The sequence below is a fragment of the Prunus dulcis genome, chromosome 2, assembly GCF_902201215.1.
Source record: "Prunus dulcis chromosome 2, ALMONDv2, whole genome shotgun sequence".
Taxonomy (NCBI): Eukaryota; Viridiplantae; Streptophyta; class Magnoliopsida; order Rosales; family Rosaceae; genus Prunus; species Prunus dulcis.
In genome coordinates, this window is record NC_047651.1 from 6,394,845 (window position 1) to 6,412,021 (window position 17,177).

Genomic DNA, 17,177 nt, shown 5'->3' on the forward strand with positions numbered 1-17,177 from the left:
TAGTTGCAAGAGGATTTACTCAAACTTATGGTATTGACTATCAAGAAACATTTGCACATGTGGCAAAGATAAATAATATACTAGTTTTACTATTACTAGTTGCAAATCTTGACTAGCCCTTGTAGCAGTATGATGTGAAGAATGTTTTCGTGTATGGTGATTTGTGTGAGGAAATTTATACGAGTATGCTACGTGGGTACAAAATTTTTGGTAAGATAGATTTGGTGTGCAAGTTGAAGAAGGCCTTGTATGGCTTGAAGTATTCTCTGAAAGCGTGGCTTGAGATATTTAGCTTGGCCATGAAGAAGTATGGGTAATGCAGATCATACTTTTATTTCTTAAAAGGCAAAATGGTAAAGTAATTGCACTCATTATATATGTAGATGATATGATTGTGACAAGTGATGACACTAAAGAAATTGGAAAGCTGAAAACTTATTTAGCTTTTGAATTTGAGACGAAAAACCTAGGAAATTTAAAATATATTTTGGGTATTGAGGTTACTCATTCCAAGCAAGGTATATTTCTATCTCAAAAGAAATATGTTTTGGATTTATTGAAGGAAACTGGCATGCTGGATTGTAAGCCAGTGAATACACCTATTGAACAGAATCACGGCTTGGAAGAATCTCCTTATCATACACCAGCAAACAAGGAGAGATACCATAGGTAGGTTTGTAGATTTATTTATTTGTTACGTACAAGACCTGACATTGCTTATGTAGTCAGTGTTGTGAGTTAATTTATGCATAATCCAAGTGAAAATCATGTGGATGCAATTATAAGGATTCTACAATATTTAAAATATGCGGGAAAGGTCTTATGTTCTCTAGGCATGGACATGTGGATATTGCAAGATATACAGACTCTAATTGAGGTGGGAAAGGAGTTAAACGAAAGTCTACTTCTGGCTACTTCACATTTGTGGGAGGTAATATATTTACTTGGCAAAGTAAGAAACAGAAAGTTGTAACCTTATCTAGTGCAGAGGCCGAATACACAGCCATGACTAAAGGCATTTGTGAACTCTTATGGTTGCGAATACTCATGGGGAGTTGGGATTTGAGCCTAAAACTACCATGAAGTTATATTGTGATAATTACTGAGCAACTAAGATTGCAGAGAATCTAGAACAACATGATCGTACTAAACACGTGGAGATTGATCGTAATTTCACATATGAGAATCTGGAGGAAGATATTATACAAATTCTGCATGTCAAGACTATTGAATAGCTGGCAGATATTCTGAGAAAGGCGGTATCAAGTCAAGCGCTTCATGACTCACTTGTCAAGTTTGGCATTGGAGATATCTATGAGCCACCTTGAGGGGGAGTGTTGGTGCGAGTCCCTCCTAAAATTAGGAGATAATTTTGTAATTAATTGTAATTCCTTATTAGATGGGATTGTTTTTATTTTCCTAGTTGACTTATGTATATTTGTAACCCTATAAATACCTCCTAAAGAGAAGAATAATAAAATATACAAATTATTCTTAACCTATTTTGCGTTAATTGACCATGACACGATTTATAATGTAACTGTTCCTCCTCCCCTCTCCTCTCTTGTTCCCCTTTTCTTTTGGGTTAGTGAATAAGTATCTTGGGGATTTTTGACTAAGAAGTCCCTTGTGGTGGTTTCTTCTAAGCCATGCTCAAATCCAACTTCACCACTACCTCTTTTCGGCTAATTCCTCAATCAAATTCTTCTTCCAAAACCCTCCCTCAAAAACTTTGCATATTCTCTAAATTTAATTATACATTGCATTTGAAGGAGTTTGCTAGAGTTTACTGATTTTTTTTCGCCATGATTTCGATTGGCATATTTGTGCATTGTTTTCTATAGTTTAATGGATGGAAACCATGTTTAATCCAAATCCATCACATGTCTTGCATTTTCTTGTAGGCTAGATGCAGTGGGTTTGACGGTGGCACAGCTTCAGGTGGTGACAGTAATGTTCATTTAGGCTTATAAGTTGTTTAAGAGGAGTGGTTTGTGCAATTTCTGTCTGCTTTAGTTTTTTAATTTTATTAGTGTGTTAATTTTATTGTTCTTTTGGGTTTGGTACTTTGAATATCATAGTGATGTCTTGCATTTTTTTTAAGGGTGTAATGAAGTTGCTCTTTGATTTATTTTTATTTTTTAATTATCAAAATCTCGCAATGGGCTTAAAGTTTCTCTCTTGCAAAGTATATTTCGTTTTCTCATCAAAACTGTTCCAAACCTTTTTGCAATGAAGTTTATCATGGGAAAATTTACCCATTTTTTCTGGATATTTACTCGAATCTTCCACTCATCTTCTTTGTTTTGTGTTTTTCTTTTTCTGTGTGAGAACGCAATCTTTAGTAAACGCCCAAAGACTGACAGAGAAACAGCAAGCGGCCCACAAGACAAGATTGACCACAGACCAAGAAGGTCAAGCCCAAATAGACTACAGAAGTCTTGTACGCAAAGGAGGAAAGAGGAAGGAAAAAAAAAGAAAAGAAAAGGAGAACAGTCAAGCACGTGGTTTTTGTTTTTACTTTTTATTTTTTAAAGGCTGTTAATTGTTGTTGACGGCCGTTAAGTAAATAAATAGAGGTAAATAAATAAGGGTAAATTAGTAAGTAGACGAGGTGGGGACACAAAGGATGCGAACAGCAAATATGACCTCCCAAATTAGTTGTCTCATTCGTATGTGGCATTAACCCAAATTAGGAATTTAAAGGTCAGCAAGGCTATTATAGTAAAATCCCGCTCCATTATGACTAAATATTATTATTTAAAGTAACATATCTAATTGGTCATTTGAACCTTCCAGGAAAGAGAGCTTTCCTTTCAGGTGCATTTTTTCTATTCTCAGGTGCTTGTTTTCCATTTAAACGCTTTTTTCCCATTTAAGCAATTGTTTTCCATTTCAGTGTTTGCTTTCTATTTAGGGCACGGATATTTATAACTCAAGTGGTTGAAAATATTCAATTTAATATCGGAAATCTTGTGTTAAAGTCTCTACTTAATATCGCCCGTACAAAAAGATAAAAAAAAAAACAGCTAATAAAGCCACTTTGGATTTATAAAGTTCGGGTATCATACCTAAAACGCTTCAAGCTTACATAGACGACTAGATCGCGAATATCTAATTCGACTTCGTACGTAGTAGATACGATCATGCTGCCATGCATGTGATTATTTTTTTTCTTAGTTTTATTTTGAATTAATAAAGAAAGATGATTCAACGTTGAGATACCTTTGAACATTTGGAAAATAAATACTATTAAACAAATAGTTATGTAATTTTTTTTCTTTTTTTTAAAACTTAGACAACATAAATGATTTGTAATTATTGACGTAATAAACGATTACATAGAAGAAAATCTGATACTCATATTGCACGTATGTTACAATAAATGAATACTAAAATCATTAAAAACGTCTGATACGCTGTGCTAAACTCCATCACTCTGTGATTGTGATAAGCTTCGCATAATAATTTGCGGAATCCATAAATAATACAGAATGATGGAATTTAGCATAATAATTTGCGGAATCCATAAATAATAGCTAAAAACTGCTTGACCAAATATAAAAATATCTACGAATTGACCAAAATGGTGGGATGTAACGCACGTTTGGTGAAGCAGCAGTGACTTCAGGTTGAGAAAAAGTGTGGAAGAAAATCTCACTGCGATAAAAGAGTCTTCCGTATCCAAACGCCAAAAAGGTTACCCACGTCTTAACCACGGTTAAAACGTCACCTAACCCTAGTTAAATAGGCCACCTTCCAAATTAAAATGTCACTGTTGTTGCTTCATATCCTTCTTGTCCCTGCAAGCCCACCACCGTTCTTATCTTTTCTCTTCCATTTATAAAAGCTCGGAAAACCCACTAATAAACACTCTCTCTGTGTCTATCTGTCTCTCTCTCTCTCTTCTGACCAGAAAAAGAAAAAAAAAACCTCTCTCTCTCTCTCCGAGCAATCAGAGAGTGCTGGAGGAGCTTGATGGTACCTTCATTTTCTGCTTCTTTTATTTAAAAAAGTACTTGTTTCATTTCTTATTGTTCATGGCTGCTGAATTTTGTAAAAATATTTTTTTCCCTCAATCTTTTGATGTTTCATGGTTTTTGATGGTTGATCTGCTTGCTGTTGTGTATCTGATATGCATCACTGTCTGGAGTTGTTTCTCTTACTCATTTGTAAAAGTATGTAATAGTTTGTGTCTGCGTTTTGTTTGATATGCCTGTTGTTTCATGGTAAATATATATATATATATATATATATATATATGTTTTTTTTTTCTATATGATTTTTTATTTTTGCGTTTTTTTCTTTTAATTTCTTGTATAAGAATTTAGGTTTTATATGTTTGGATCTGGCTGGACAGATAGGTTTAGCCTTTTGGTCCAAAAGATGGCTACCCTGAATTTCCGGATTTATATTGAATTATGAAAAAGAATTAATAAGTGAATTATGTTGCTTACATAGGTGGAAAATTTGCTGTAAACCTGCGTTATAAGCTATAGCCGTTTGTGTAAACCGAAAACAATAAATTAAATAAAACCTGAAACTTGGTCCTGTCAATACTTAATGATAACGTGTAATTGTGAAGAAAATGAATTTGAGTAACATGTAATTGTGAAGAAAATGAATCTGAGTGTTCGTAGATCTGGGGGTGCTTGGCTCTGTTCTCTCTGCTTTAGTGGTTCACATTTGCAAGGTATTTACTTGTCACTTAAATTTGGTTTTTATAGCGATTATCTCATTTTTTTGTGTCACTGATGGACACTTTTCCCTTTTTGTTTTTCTATTTTTTCTCGGTTTTTCGAGAACCTCATCATTTTTTGCTTTTCGTGGTTTAGAGCCTTGGATTTTGTTTTGTTTCGTTTTGAATGTGAAAATGAAGGAACTTATTGTGATCTTTTGTTGATTTCATGCATTTAATTTATGGTTCTTTTGTAAGTGGTTCTGACTTGTTTAGCGTATTACCTTTTATGTTTGTAATTACTTGTAGTTAATGAAATTATGTACCTTACCTTGTATGTTCTTTCATTAGATGAAAGTTGTTATTGCTAGTTCAATGTACCTGATCTATGATATACTAATTGTGGGTTTAACTAACTTATTTGTTATTTATTTCATTGGCAGAATATTGAATTTCATTTACTCTTCACGGAGAATCCGTCGTAGACTGCGTTGATTACCCTTTCTTTTATATATATTTATATACCATAAATATATCATCAGGGTTGTTCTTCGTGCCGGTGCTAGATGGGGATCTTTGAGGAAATGGGTTTCTGTGGTGAGCTTGACTTTCTTTCGACTACCTCTAGGGAAGGTGATGGCGACGGCGACGGCTTCGACGCAGCTCCAGAACATGAACCAGAGGCAACAGTAGAGGAGGATTATAGTGATGAAGAAATGGATGTTGACGAGCTTGAGAAGAGGATGTGGAGAGATCGAATGCTATTGAAGAAGCTGAAAGAACAAAATAAGGGAAAGGAAAGAGTTGACAATGCAAGGCAGCGTCAATCACAGGAACAAGCTCGGAGGAAGAAGATGTCACGGGCACAAGACGGAATCCTGAAATATATGCTGAAAATGATGGAAGTGTGCAAAGCTCAGGGTTTCGTTTATGGGATTATCCCTGAAAAAGGAAAACCAGTGAGTGGCGCTTCTGACAATCTCCGAGCATGGTGGAAAGAAAAAGTAAGATTTGATCGTAATGGCCCAGCTGCAATTTCCAAGTATCAGGCAGATCATTCAATCCCTGGGAAGGATGAAGACTGGAGTGGAGTGGCATCAACTCCTCACACCTTGCAGGAGCTCCAAGACACCACTCTTGGTTCACTTTTGTCTGCACTGATGCAGCACTGTGATCCACCCCAAAGACGTTTCCCATTGGAGAAGGGTGTTGCCCCACCTTGGTGGCCTACTGGTAATGAGGTATGGTGGCCTCAATTGAATCTGCCCAAGGATCAGGGTCCTCCTCCATACAAGAAGCCTCATGATCTGAAGAAGGCGTGGAAGGTTGGTGTTCTCACGGCTGTGATAAAGCACATGTCACCAGATATTGCCAAGATCCGCAAGCTTGTTCGTCAGTCTAAATGTCTGCAGGACAAAATGACTGCTAAGGAGAGCGCCACTTGGCTAGCCATTATAAACCAGGAGGAAGCTTTGGCCCGGAGTTTGTATCCCGATAGATGTCCTCCTCTATTGGCTGGTGGAAGTGGCTCTTTTGCAATCAGTGGAACCAGTGATTATGATGTTGAAGGGATTGATGATGAACAAAATGTTGAAATAGAGGATTGCAAACCTCATGTTAATCACTTCCACATTGGTACTGCTGGACAAAGAGATAGGCCGGTACCGCAGATTAAGGGAGAGCTCATTGAGATCAACTCGGATTTTGGTCAAAAGAGGAAGCAGCTGGCTGAAGAGCCACCAATTATGCTAAATCCGAACATTTACACCTGCGAATACCCCCAATGCCCATATCATGATTATCGTCGGGCTTTTCTCGACATAACTGCAAGAAACAATCACCAGTTGAATTGTGCATACCGGAGTAATTCTTTACAAGTGTTTGGAATGTCCAGCTTTCAACTTAACAATGAAAAACCTGCGGTCTTCTCTCTACCCCTTGGTCAACCAACACAAGCTGTTCAACAACCAGTGAGCCAGGCAGGTAGTTTTAATGCTTCAGGATTTGGACTGGCCGATGATGGACAGAAAATGATATCTGAGCTTATGTCATTTTATGATAGTAATATTCAGCAGAACAAGAACTCCAGTCCTGGAAACCTCAATGTTGTAGAAGGCCACAACCAGCAGCAGGCGGAATTTCGTTTTGCAATGAATGATAATTTCTTTGGTCAAAGGTTGGATATGGGACGCAACATGTCTGAACCCACCCCCATGCCTGTGGATATGGGATGCAACATGTCTGAAACAACCCCCATGCCTATGCATCGTCAAGCTTTCCCATCCACGGAAGTTCAGTTTGATCAGTGCACAATATTTGATTCTCCATTTGGTGACAATCCCAATGATACTGTTGACCTAAGATTTGACTCCCCGCTTCACTTGGCACCAGCTGACTATAATGTTCTGGACCCACCAAAGCAAGATGCATCCTTTTGGTTCCCATAAAGTTGGGTTTTTCTTGTACTGACTGCTCCAATACATGTGTTGGAGGGGAGGCGGTGAAAGCTATCTTCAAACAGTTGTGGACCGAGTAGGTGAAGCTTCCTTTTTAAGTTTAGTTGCTCATTTTATCTTTCAGACTTGTTTAGATGTTTATATTGACTGCTCCAATCTATGTTTGGGCAGTTTACACAGTTCTGGAAGCATTAGGTGAAGCTTCTTTTTATGTTTAGTTCATTTTATCTGTTGGACTTGTTAGATGTTTATAACCCTTAACAACTTGGGGGTTCTCTTGCTGCAACCTTCTCATCTGAGTATAAGGTTATCTAGTTGCAGTATTGAGTAGGGCCAATAAAGGACCGGAAAACCCCAAATGTGAGTTTCAGTACTTTTGTTGAAATGTTAGAAACATTTTCTGGTTTCCGGTTCAAATGTTGGCATATAGGTTATGCAATGTATACAGAGATCTATATATGTGGTGGTTTGATATATTTAGCTACCCTTTGCTTGTTTCTTTGGCTGGGTTGCAGAGATTGGTTTCAACTGTTCTTGCTATCAACAATACTCGTTCTGATTTATTCTATGAATTTTATGCCATTGCTTTCGCACTTCCTTATGATAAAGCTGAAATAGGAAAATTAGTATTAATCTTCTTGCATAAGAGTGATTAGGTTGCAGTAAAGGGCTTGTAGCTCAAGTAGTTAAGAGCATTTACCTTTGCACCCGACGTCCTACATTAAAAATAAATAAATAAAGTGCCCAAGGTGCATACTGTGCTAGTTGAAGTGATATGCATGGTTTTCTAATTTTGTGCACTGAAATTGTTTGTCAAATCAGCCACAATGGTCTTCTATGTTAGGTATGGAAAAAAAAAAAATGACCTGGAAGAGACCGAATGGTTGCAATAAAGGAGATTCCAAGAGCAAATTGAAATTCAAAGCGCAGTTAGGCTTGGGTCAAAGTTGGGCAAGTTTTTCTCAAAGTAATTTGTTATTCTTCAACGCATAATAACAGGAGATGGTAATAATAATTGGAAAAGTTTTTGACTCAGTCTCAAGACTTTGAACAATTCTTTTTAAGGTATGTTCAAGTCCTATACGCATAGAAAAGTGTTCGTACTTTAACTGTGGAAGAAAAACGTGCTTTAGCAATCAAATTCACTCTTCCCCAAAACCAAAAACAAAACAAAAAACAAAGAGAAGAAAATTTATGTAGAATGATAAGGGCTTATTCTGAATGAATGCTTGAAATTTATCTTCTTCTTTAAAGGTACCACATATCTTCTTCTTATTGGGCCACTTCATGCGTAAGGAAATTGGACTCTGGATTGTCCTTTAGGTGAAACAATTGCCAAGTAAAAAAAAAACACTAAATACAATTGTCCCAAACAAGTAATTATAGTGTGGTATTGAAGTACGATATTGATGGTATTACAATATTGTATAATAATTTCTTTAAAAAGCAAATAAAGTTTTGTTAAATATGTAATTATTTCTATTTTTTGAGTCGTTTGGTTGAGGATTTTAGAGAATTTTGAAGACATTTAAGTAGTGATATTCGTTGTTTTCTTTTTATAGAAGCCAATATCATAACGGATAGATTAGCTTGTTATACATTATTTGTGAATGATGTATCATCTTCGTATCAAGACCCACCTGCTATCATTGATGGTGCTTTAGTGGGGGATATTTATAAATTTTTATATCAATATATTGATTTTTTTTTCCCTAAAAGAAAAGTAATTATTTCTTAATATCCACTAAAAGTTGCAAAAAAAATGTTATGTGAATTAAAATAAATGAAATATAGTAAATATTTTCTAAAAACATAAGTGCAAATAAGATCCTCAAGCGATCTTACAAACATACAAGTTAAATTCAAATTTAAGTAACATTTTAGGAAGGAAGTTAAAAACCAAAATATGTTATAAAGATAGAGGGAAAATGTAGAGAGAAATAAGGGGAATGGAAAAACAAGAATTTGTTCTATAAATTTGTTATCTTCATCTTTGATAATTACCTATTTATATGCGTACAATCATAGAAAAGTAATCCACTAAATATAGGTTAAAGGCTACTAATTACTATGCTAACAACATATGTTACAAAATAATAAAAGGTGGAGATAATGGATATAATGGTGGTTATCCACATTCCATGGATTTATAAAACCCTCCCTTGGATGTCCACCATACAATGACATTGTTGTCTCATTAAAAACATTGCTTGGAAAACCCAAGGGGACAAAGCCGAAAAGAAGGGAAAAAGAGTGTAACTTTTTTCTGGATGATTGATATGGTGTTGGACACGCTTATGTTGCATTGTTAAAACCTTGTTAGAAAAAACTCAGTGGGACAAAAACTTAGTCGAAGGGAAAAAGAGTACAACGCGCATATGTCATGTATGTAGTAGAATTGGGATGCTCCCCCTGATTGATATCTCCTCCTGATTTTCATTAACTTCGGGAATATAGGCTTTGGAAAAGCTTTGGTAAAAAGGGTTTGCCAAATTATCTTGTGAACAAATTTGTTTGACTCCAATTTCTTTGCTTTTTCTGAAACTATATCACCCTTCATGAACTCTTCTTTAATTTGAGCAATACAAGTAACATTGTCTTCATACATGATTGTTTATCACACTATTCGACCTGCTTTTCACTTTTCAAATGATTGAACTCTTTAGGAGCATCAACAACTAATCTAATAGTTAGAATATGTTACATCAATATCACATTTGAATTCAAAATACTTAGACTCTTAGTGTTAACTTTTAATTAAGAATATTCTAGTACTTTATATCCTTGAAGGGGTCGCTTCATGTGATATATCTCAAATATTTCATGAGTTTTGAAGATTTCCATATACCATACAGTCTTAATAAATATGCATTTAACACATGCTATAAATTCAGCGTTAAAATAACAATTGTACTTATAGAAATATGGATGCATCTACAATGGGGCGGGAGACTAAAACCATGTATATACTAGGAAACCTTATATCATATTAGTGATCGTATTTCACTTCATAAACATCAATATGTAACCTTCATGCTTAACATTTGTAATTCAGTATTTGAGCCATAGGTTTAATATTCAACACATTATATTTAGTGACAAATGAAATTGCCTATTTCCATTTTGGCCAATCACTTAACTTGTCAATTCATGAAACGAGATTTAATATAATCATAGCCTTTTATGAATGTAGACGCTACTAATAAACCAAATGTATCATCAATTTGTGATCCCACAATTCTCATGGGCATGCATAATTTATAAATATCTCATTGCTTTGGGGTACCAATGCCTCTTAAGAGGCTTCTATTGTCACTTATGGGATAAACATCTCTTTTAAGATGAATTATTTAGAATATGTGGATCATAAACTCCTATAGAGCGTTATTTTCTATAAGGCTTGAATTTTTCAAATGATCTCCACTTCTTATGAGTTAAATATTTAGAACCTATAGGTCTGTCATGCTTTAGGCATGCAACATATTAGTTATTGATAATCACTTAATATAATTTTAATGGATTGTGATACGAGAATATCAATCCATGTTAGCATATGTATAACTTACATATGCATTATCCTGATGAGACAATAGTGGATTGATTTAGCACTACTTCATGATGTTCTTCAGGAACTGTCATATCTCCCCCTGACGGCGGGAAAGTTGTCTTATCAAATGGACAATCCTTAAAACATAATGTAGAGTGCAAACATAACCAAAACCAACTTAGATTTTCAATTTGCATTGATAATTCAGTGCATTCATTATGTTTGTGCAATAAGCACATAAATAAAACACATAAACGAGATGTACGGAGGGATTTTTGTCGGTTGGAAACATGCCTCAACCGAACTAATACTGTAATTATATAAAATGGCATGGGCTTCAACTACTTTAATGGTTTTGTAATAAAACTCACAAAAGAAGTAGGAAGTTTCTCCAATAGACGCCTCTTGGCTGTCAATATTGAGAGTAATGCAAAAACATTAACATTAACTAACAATCCAACACAAAGATAAAGAAATACTATCTTTATTTAAAAGGACTCAAAACGAGAAATAAATTAAAATATATTAATTGAAAAAAAAAAAAACAGCAAATGAGATCTAAATAAAATATCCAAATTAAGTTAAAAATATGAAAAGAAAATAAGACATCAAATTAACTGGGGATGACTCCACCACTAATTATAGAATCATGTGATTTGCCATTAGTATCAGCAAAGAAGGTTGAAACATAAAGGTGGGTTATATCCACTTGGTGTCAGTCTAAAAGATCAGGTTCAAACCAATGTGTCTCAACAATTTTTTTTTTTTTTTTTTGCTTTCTTTGTCCATGATCGAGGCTTGGTAAAGATCTACCAAATATTTTGACGTGCGATAGACATGTACCCAATGCCCGATGCAGCACACCTATGACAAGCTTCCTCAATTACCTTATCAGTGATATTTTTGGGGCCCTTTGCCTTGTCTTATTTGTTCCACTTCTAGTGGTTATTGTTTATGGAGTAAACATTAATACATCTATCAAAACTTCTGGTTTTGGGATGTTTACAATTGGAATTGAGGAACCAGGTCCTCAATTATTTAGAATCAAAGAACTTTAGATTCTAATTCTATCAAGGAAATTCAAGTCTTAATCTAGCTATATGATGAAGATTGAGGAACTTCATGTCCTGATATCTTGTATAATACAAACTTATTATAAGATATAATAATTAATTAGAATCATGATTAAAGAAATAAATAAATAAATAAACTAAACAATTGTATGAAAATATGAAATAACGAGAGTCATGTAACCTACAAAATGCCATAAATATTAACGAAGAAAAAAAAAAGCATATCGTCTTAGAATGATTAAAGCACCAGAGCTGAATAAGATGAGAGATGAAAAATAAAGCAAACATGCAACCAAAACAAAATTTTCAAACATGGCATTCATGCCTAAGATTAAGAAACTTTTTATTTTATATTAAAGAAAAACAAGCATGGTGAAGTCTGACGGTGAGTAAAAAGATAATTCTATATCATATAATGATTCTAACTCAGAAGAAAAATAAAATTCAAAAATAAATAAATAATATCAAGAGCAACATCATGCTAATAACCTATTATAAAACTAGAGGGAAAATGTAGAGAGAAATAAGGGGAAGGAAAAAACGAGAATTTATTCTCTAAACTTGTTATCTTCATCTTTTATAAGTACCTATTTATAGGCTTACAACCATAGAAAATTAACCCACTAAATTTAGGTTAAAGGCTACTAATTACTATACTAATAACATATGTTACAAAAGAACAAAAGGTGGAGATAAGAGCATTTACAATGGGCTCGCCACACCACCTTCTTAGACAGATTTTAGGGACGAATTGAAAAAATACAACTCCAACCATACTCCCTATCCACCTCATAAATCGGGAGCCATTTAGGAGTTCCTAAACCAGAGGAGAGAGAAAGGATTTCTAGTGGCTCAATATAATTTAATACTGCTTTGTTTTATGAGTAGTTTAAACTTATAATTAATGCTAACAATTTTTTTTAATGAAGATGGACCAATCATATTGAATTAAAAAATAACTATAGTATTTATGACTTCATAAACTAGGAAGCATGATTGGAGTTCAAATTTTATAGAGAATTCCTAAAATAACTTTTATGTGTTTTTAATCAAATTTTAATTAAAAAATAAAAGCATAATTATAGATGCTCTAATGAATATAATAGTGATGAACCACATTCCATGTATTTGTAGAAACATGTCCCGTCACGGCGTTGGCGGCCATATGCTTCATGGAAGACATGTTTGATAAGTACCCGGTAAAAAGATCCCAATATCTTTACAATTACAATGCATATTTGACATCATTACAATCCAAACAAATTAAGCTCCCGGTTGTATTACTTGAGTTTCAAGGACCTTCCACAGGTTGAGAGAGAGAGAGAGAGAGTATAGCACTATTTCCTTGCACACGCAAGAGAGATTAATCAAAACAAACAGTAGAAACCCTATTTCTGTGCACATGCTTGACAGTTGACTCTGTCTTTGTCTCTTCTTCCTCATCACCTACCCCTACAATATATTCCCTCACGTCCCTTTGAAATCTTTTTTCTCATATTTTATGCATTAAACAAGTTGAACAACTGTTCACAAGCTGATGTCAATCCATGTAATTCCAATGCCCGTTTCAACTTCTCTCCCTTATCAATGAAACCACCTTGCCCTTTCACCAATATTATACACATTATTTTCTCTGCGACTGCTTCTCATCATCAGATTCAAAGATTCGATTTCTTTCTATTCTATCCCTCTTGGGGTCTCTCTCCCTCTCTCTCTCTTGCTCTCCCCTTCTGCCAGTTCGATCTCTTCAAGGTTTTTTTTGTCATCGTCATGGGACAAGAAACAAGAAGACTGGCAGATGAGTATGAGATATCAGAGATTTTAGGCAGAGGAGGATTCTCTGTAGTGAGAAAAGGCATCAGCAGAAAATCAGGCAGCAGTGACAAAAACAATGTGGCAATCAAGACCCTCAAAAGGCCATTTGGACCATCAAACCCTCCGCCCGGCAGATCGGGTGCCGGTGATCATCAGAAAAGCTTTGCTGCTGCTTTCCAAGCCCGGAAGCAGGTGTCCATATCAAATGTCTTGCTCACAAATGAAATCTTGGTCATGAGGAGAATAGTTGAAAATGTCTCACCACACCCAAATGTCATTGACCTCTATGATGTGTATGAGGATGAAAATGGGGTCCACCTTGTGTTGGAGCTTTGCTCTGGGGGTGAACTGTTTGATAGGATTGTGAAGCAAGAAAGGTATTCTGAGGCTGGAGCTGCAGCTGTGGTAAGGCAGATTGCTCAAGGCTTAGCAGCTCTTCACAAGTCCAATATTGTTCACAGGGACTTGAAGCCAGAGAACTGCCTGTTCTTGAATAATACTGATGATTCTTCTTTGAAGATTATGGATTTTGGGCTCAGTTCTGTGGAGGAGTTTACTGATCCTGTTGTTGGGTTGTTTGGTTCCATAGATTATGTCTCACCAGAGGCTCTTTCTCAGGGACAAGTCACTTCTAAGAGTGATATGTGGGCTCTGGGTGTAATCTTGTATATCCTTCTCTCTGGGTATGTTCTCCTCTTTATTTTCTTGGGAACCAAACAGATGACTGTAACATTAGTAGTGTTTTTTTTTTTCTTGGGAACCAAAGCCCTTTTTCACTGTGCTGGACTCTCGTTCGCTAATATTAGTAGTGATTAAGGCATAGTTTAACTTTAATTGGATCCCGGATTTACTTTACTCTGCTCAACGTTTTTTAAGCAATCCCATTTAAGGACAGAGAAATTTCAAGTCAATCTCTAAATGTCATGAAATATTCAATTTCTACAAATTTCTAGAGCACTCTTAACGTGTGAATTCTTGTACAATGCCTTAGGTACCCACCTTTTATTGCTCAGTCGAATCGGCAAAAGCAACAGATGATAATGGCTGTAAGTCGTTTCTATTCACATTATACTAGAACATAGAAATTCACATGATATATATATTTTTTAAATTCTGTTAAAGTTACAAGAGAAAATACTTTTTCCTGCAGGGAGAATTCAGTTTCTATGAGAAAACTTGGAAGGGCATTTCTTTGTCAGCAAAGCAATTAATTTCGGATCTCCTCAAAGTTGACCCTCACAAGAGACCTAGTGCTCAAGAGGTAGGGTAGCAATTAATTTCCTATTTTTTCTGGGTTAAGTCATAAGATATCTGATCTGAGCTAGAGTTAAATGGCAACTTGGCATGGGTTGTAAACTTCAACTAAATGCACTTTTATAGAGTATTACAGTTCTTGGTATCTCACAATGAACTCATCTAGGTTTGTAACTTAAACTAATTTAGTTCTTGTGTTAAACAGCTTCTGGACCATCCATGGGTTGTAGGTCTTTCAGCCAAAGAAGATCAAATGGATGCTGAGATTGTGTCACGACTGCAGAGTTTTAATGCTCGGCGAAAACTCCGTGCTGCAGCAATAGCTAGTGTGTGGACCAGCTCGATTTTCTTAAGGACAAAGAAGCTAAAATCACTACTAGGTTCCCACGACCTTAAACCGGATGAAATCCAGAAACTGAGTTTACATTTCAAGAAAATGTGAGTAGTCAAAACAGAGTTTTGCATCTTACTAAGTCTGTGAATATGGTGATAAAATGCAGGCCAGGCATAGACATTTGTAGCACATCAGCTACATAACAAGTTCAGTTTAATGATTAACTAATCATGCTTATGAAGATAACCAAAGGGAATTCTCTTTAAGTGGATCATTTAACCAATCCTAAGTTCTCTGGTGAGCCAATGCATATATATTCTGATCAAGAATACCAATTTGGCAAAGTGCAGATGTGTAAAAGGTGACAATGCTACTCTATCTGAATTTGAGGAGGTGCTGAAAGCAATGAACATGTCGTCATTAATCCCTTTGGCACCCCGGATCTTTGACCTATTCGACAACAATCGTGATGGAACAGTTGACATGCGAGAGATCCTCTGTGGGTTCTCTAGTCTCAAGAATTCACAAGGAGATGATGCACTCCGCCTGTGCTTCCAGGTTTGTTTTCATCTAGTACAAGTACATGAACAAAATCTCACTCTAACCGAACTAATTTCGACTCATAATGAAGCTTCCTCAGGAAATTAAACCTTCCTGGCCAAATTAAAGAACCTAGGGAGTGTTTCGGTTAAATCTTTCTACTAGTTTCATCGTCATAAAGTTTTTGTAATCCAAATTTCCTTCTCTCTTGCTCTGCCTTCTTCACTATCATTATTCATGAACCCTATGCTAATTGTCTCACTCTTTTGATTTTGCAAGCAGATGTACGATACGGATCGGTCTGGATGCATCAGTAAAGAAGAAGTGGCATCTATGCTCAGGGTAATGCCTCTTAATTCATCTCACTTGGTATAGCTTGCTTGCTTGATTAGTTTCAAATAAGATCATGACCAAATAAAATTACATTGAGCAGGCTTTACCAGATGACTGCCTTCCAGCTGATATCACTGAACCTGGGAAATTGGATGAAATATTTGATCGCATGGATGCAAACAGTGATGGACAAGTTACCTTTGATGAGTTCAAAGCTGCCATGCAGAGAGACAGCTCTCTCCAAGATGTAGTCCTCTCCTCTCTTCGACCATTATAGCTTCTCCCATCATCCACAACCGCGATCAACTTTTTCACTAAATTCTGGAAGTTAATTTCCTTCTTCTTTGGACATATATGCTATAGGCAATAGAAGACCAATGACCAAAAAGCTGAAAATAAATGCTAACTTCTGCCATGGAAATTAGGAGCTTTGTCACTTTTACTTCCAGACTAAACAAAATCGAAATCCAAGGTAGTACTTTTCTTTCAGTAGCAGCAATGAGAAAACCCAATCCCTAGCCCTAGTACTTTTTTTTTTTGGTCTGAGAAGTTTTTTATAATTAAAAAAAAAGGATGATTTTATTTAAAACCAAAAAAGATAACCAATCCGCCACATGCAGCCAAGGCACAAATTTTAAATCTTCTGTTAGCATTATTTGCCAGCCATTCAAGATATATGCCTTGATGTTACCACCAAAGCATATAGAGCTGTTATTGGCATTCTAAAATAGTCATCACTCGCTCCACCCTAATGAACTATTTATGATTTACCTGTAAAAATCTAACCTGTGTTTTCCATACAAAGAAAGAACAAAAGTGGCATCTGCATGCCAAGCAAAGAAAGGAAGATCGTGAGATTTCCTTTTAAATATTTACTCTCATACCATTGAAGAGAACCTTGGCAAGACGCACAAAAGAAATTTTTTGAAATCAAGGTTTTGCTCTCTTCCTGCGGCCTGACCTTTATGACAGTAATAACTAAAAACCTATCATTGATTCATCAAGTTCTTGTCCCAAGTTAATAAAAACAGATTTTGGAAATTCCCTTTTCCCTCTTTTCTTTTCCTGGAAACTTAAAAATTATGTTTCAGTCACCAAGATCGAGTTGCCGAGTACAAATTCGTAATCCATACACTATAAGATTTAT

The 17,177-nt window shown here is 35.5% G+C and overlaps 2 protein-coding genes across 3 annotated transcripts; both read left to right on the plus strand.

Moving 5' to 3' along the window:
• The first annotated feature begins 3,800 nt into the window (after window positions 1–3,800).
• LOC117617710 (ETHYLENE INSENSITIVE 3-like 1 protein) lies at window positions 3,801–7,697 on the plus strand. Of its 2 annotated transcripts, none has more exons than XM_034347203.1 (2): window positions 3,801–3,981; window positions 5,221–7,697. In XM_034347203.1, exon 2 carries the CDS (start codon window positions 5,245–5,247, stop codon window positions 7,123–7,125), a length of 1,881 nt encoding a protein of 626 aa, XP_034203094.1. In that variant the 5' UTR covers window positions 3,801–3,981; window positions 5,221–5,244; the 3' UTR covers window positions 7,126–7,697. The 2 variants fall into 2 exon arrangements, with proteins under 2 accessions (XP_034203094.1, XP_034203093.1); XM_034347202.1 differs by having other exon boundaries at window positions 3,802–3,981; window positions 5,122–7,697.
• Window positions 7,698–13,262: 5,565 nt separating this feature from the next.
• On the plus strand, window positions 13,263–16,451 carry LOC117619153 (calcium/calmodulin-dependent serine/threonine-protein kinase-like). The gene is made up of 7 exons (XM_034349026.1): window positions 13,263–14,252; window positions 14,561–14,615; window positions 14,720–14,830; window positions 15,029–15,261; window positions 15,508–15,715; window positions 15,980–16,039; window positions 16,131–16,451. The coding sequence occupies exons 1-7, from the start codon at window positions 13,342–13,344 to the stop codon at window positions 16,305–16,307; spliced, it is 1,755 nt and encodes a 584-aa protein (XP_034204917.1). The 5' UTR covers window positions 13,263–13,341; the 3' UTR covers window positions 16,308–16,451.
• Window positions 16,452–17,177: the final 726 nt, after the last annotated feature.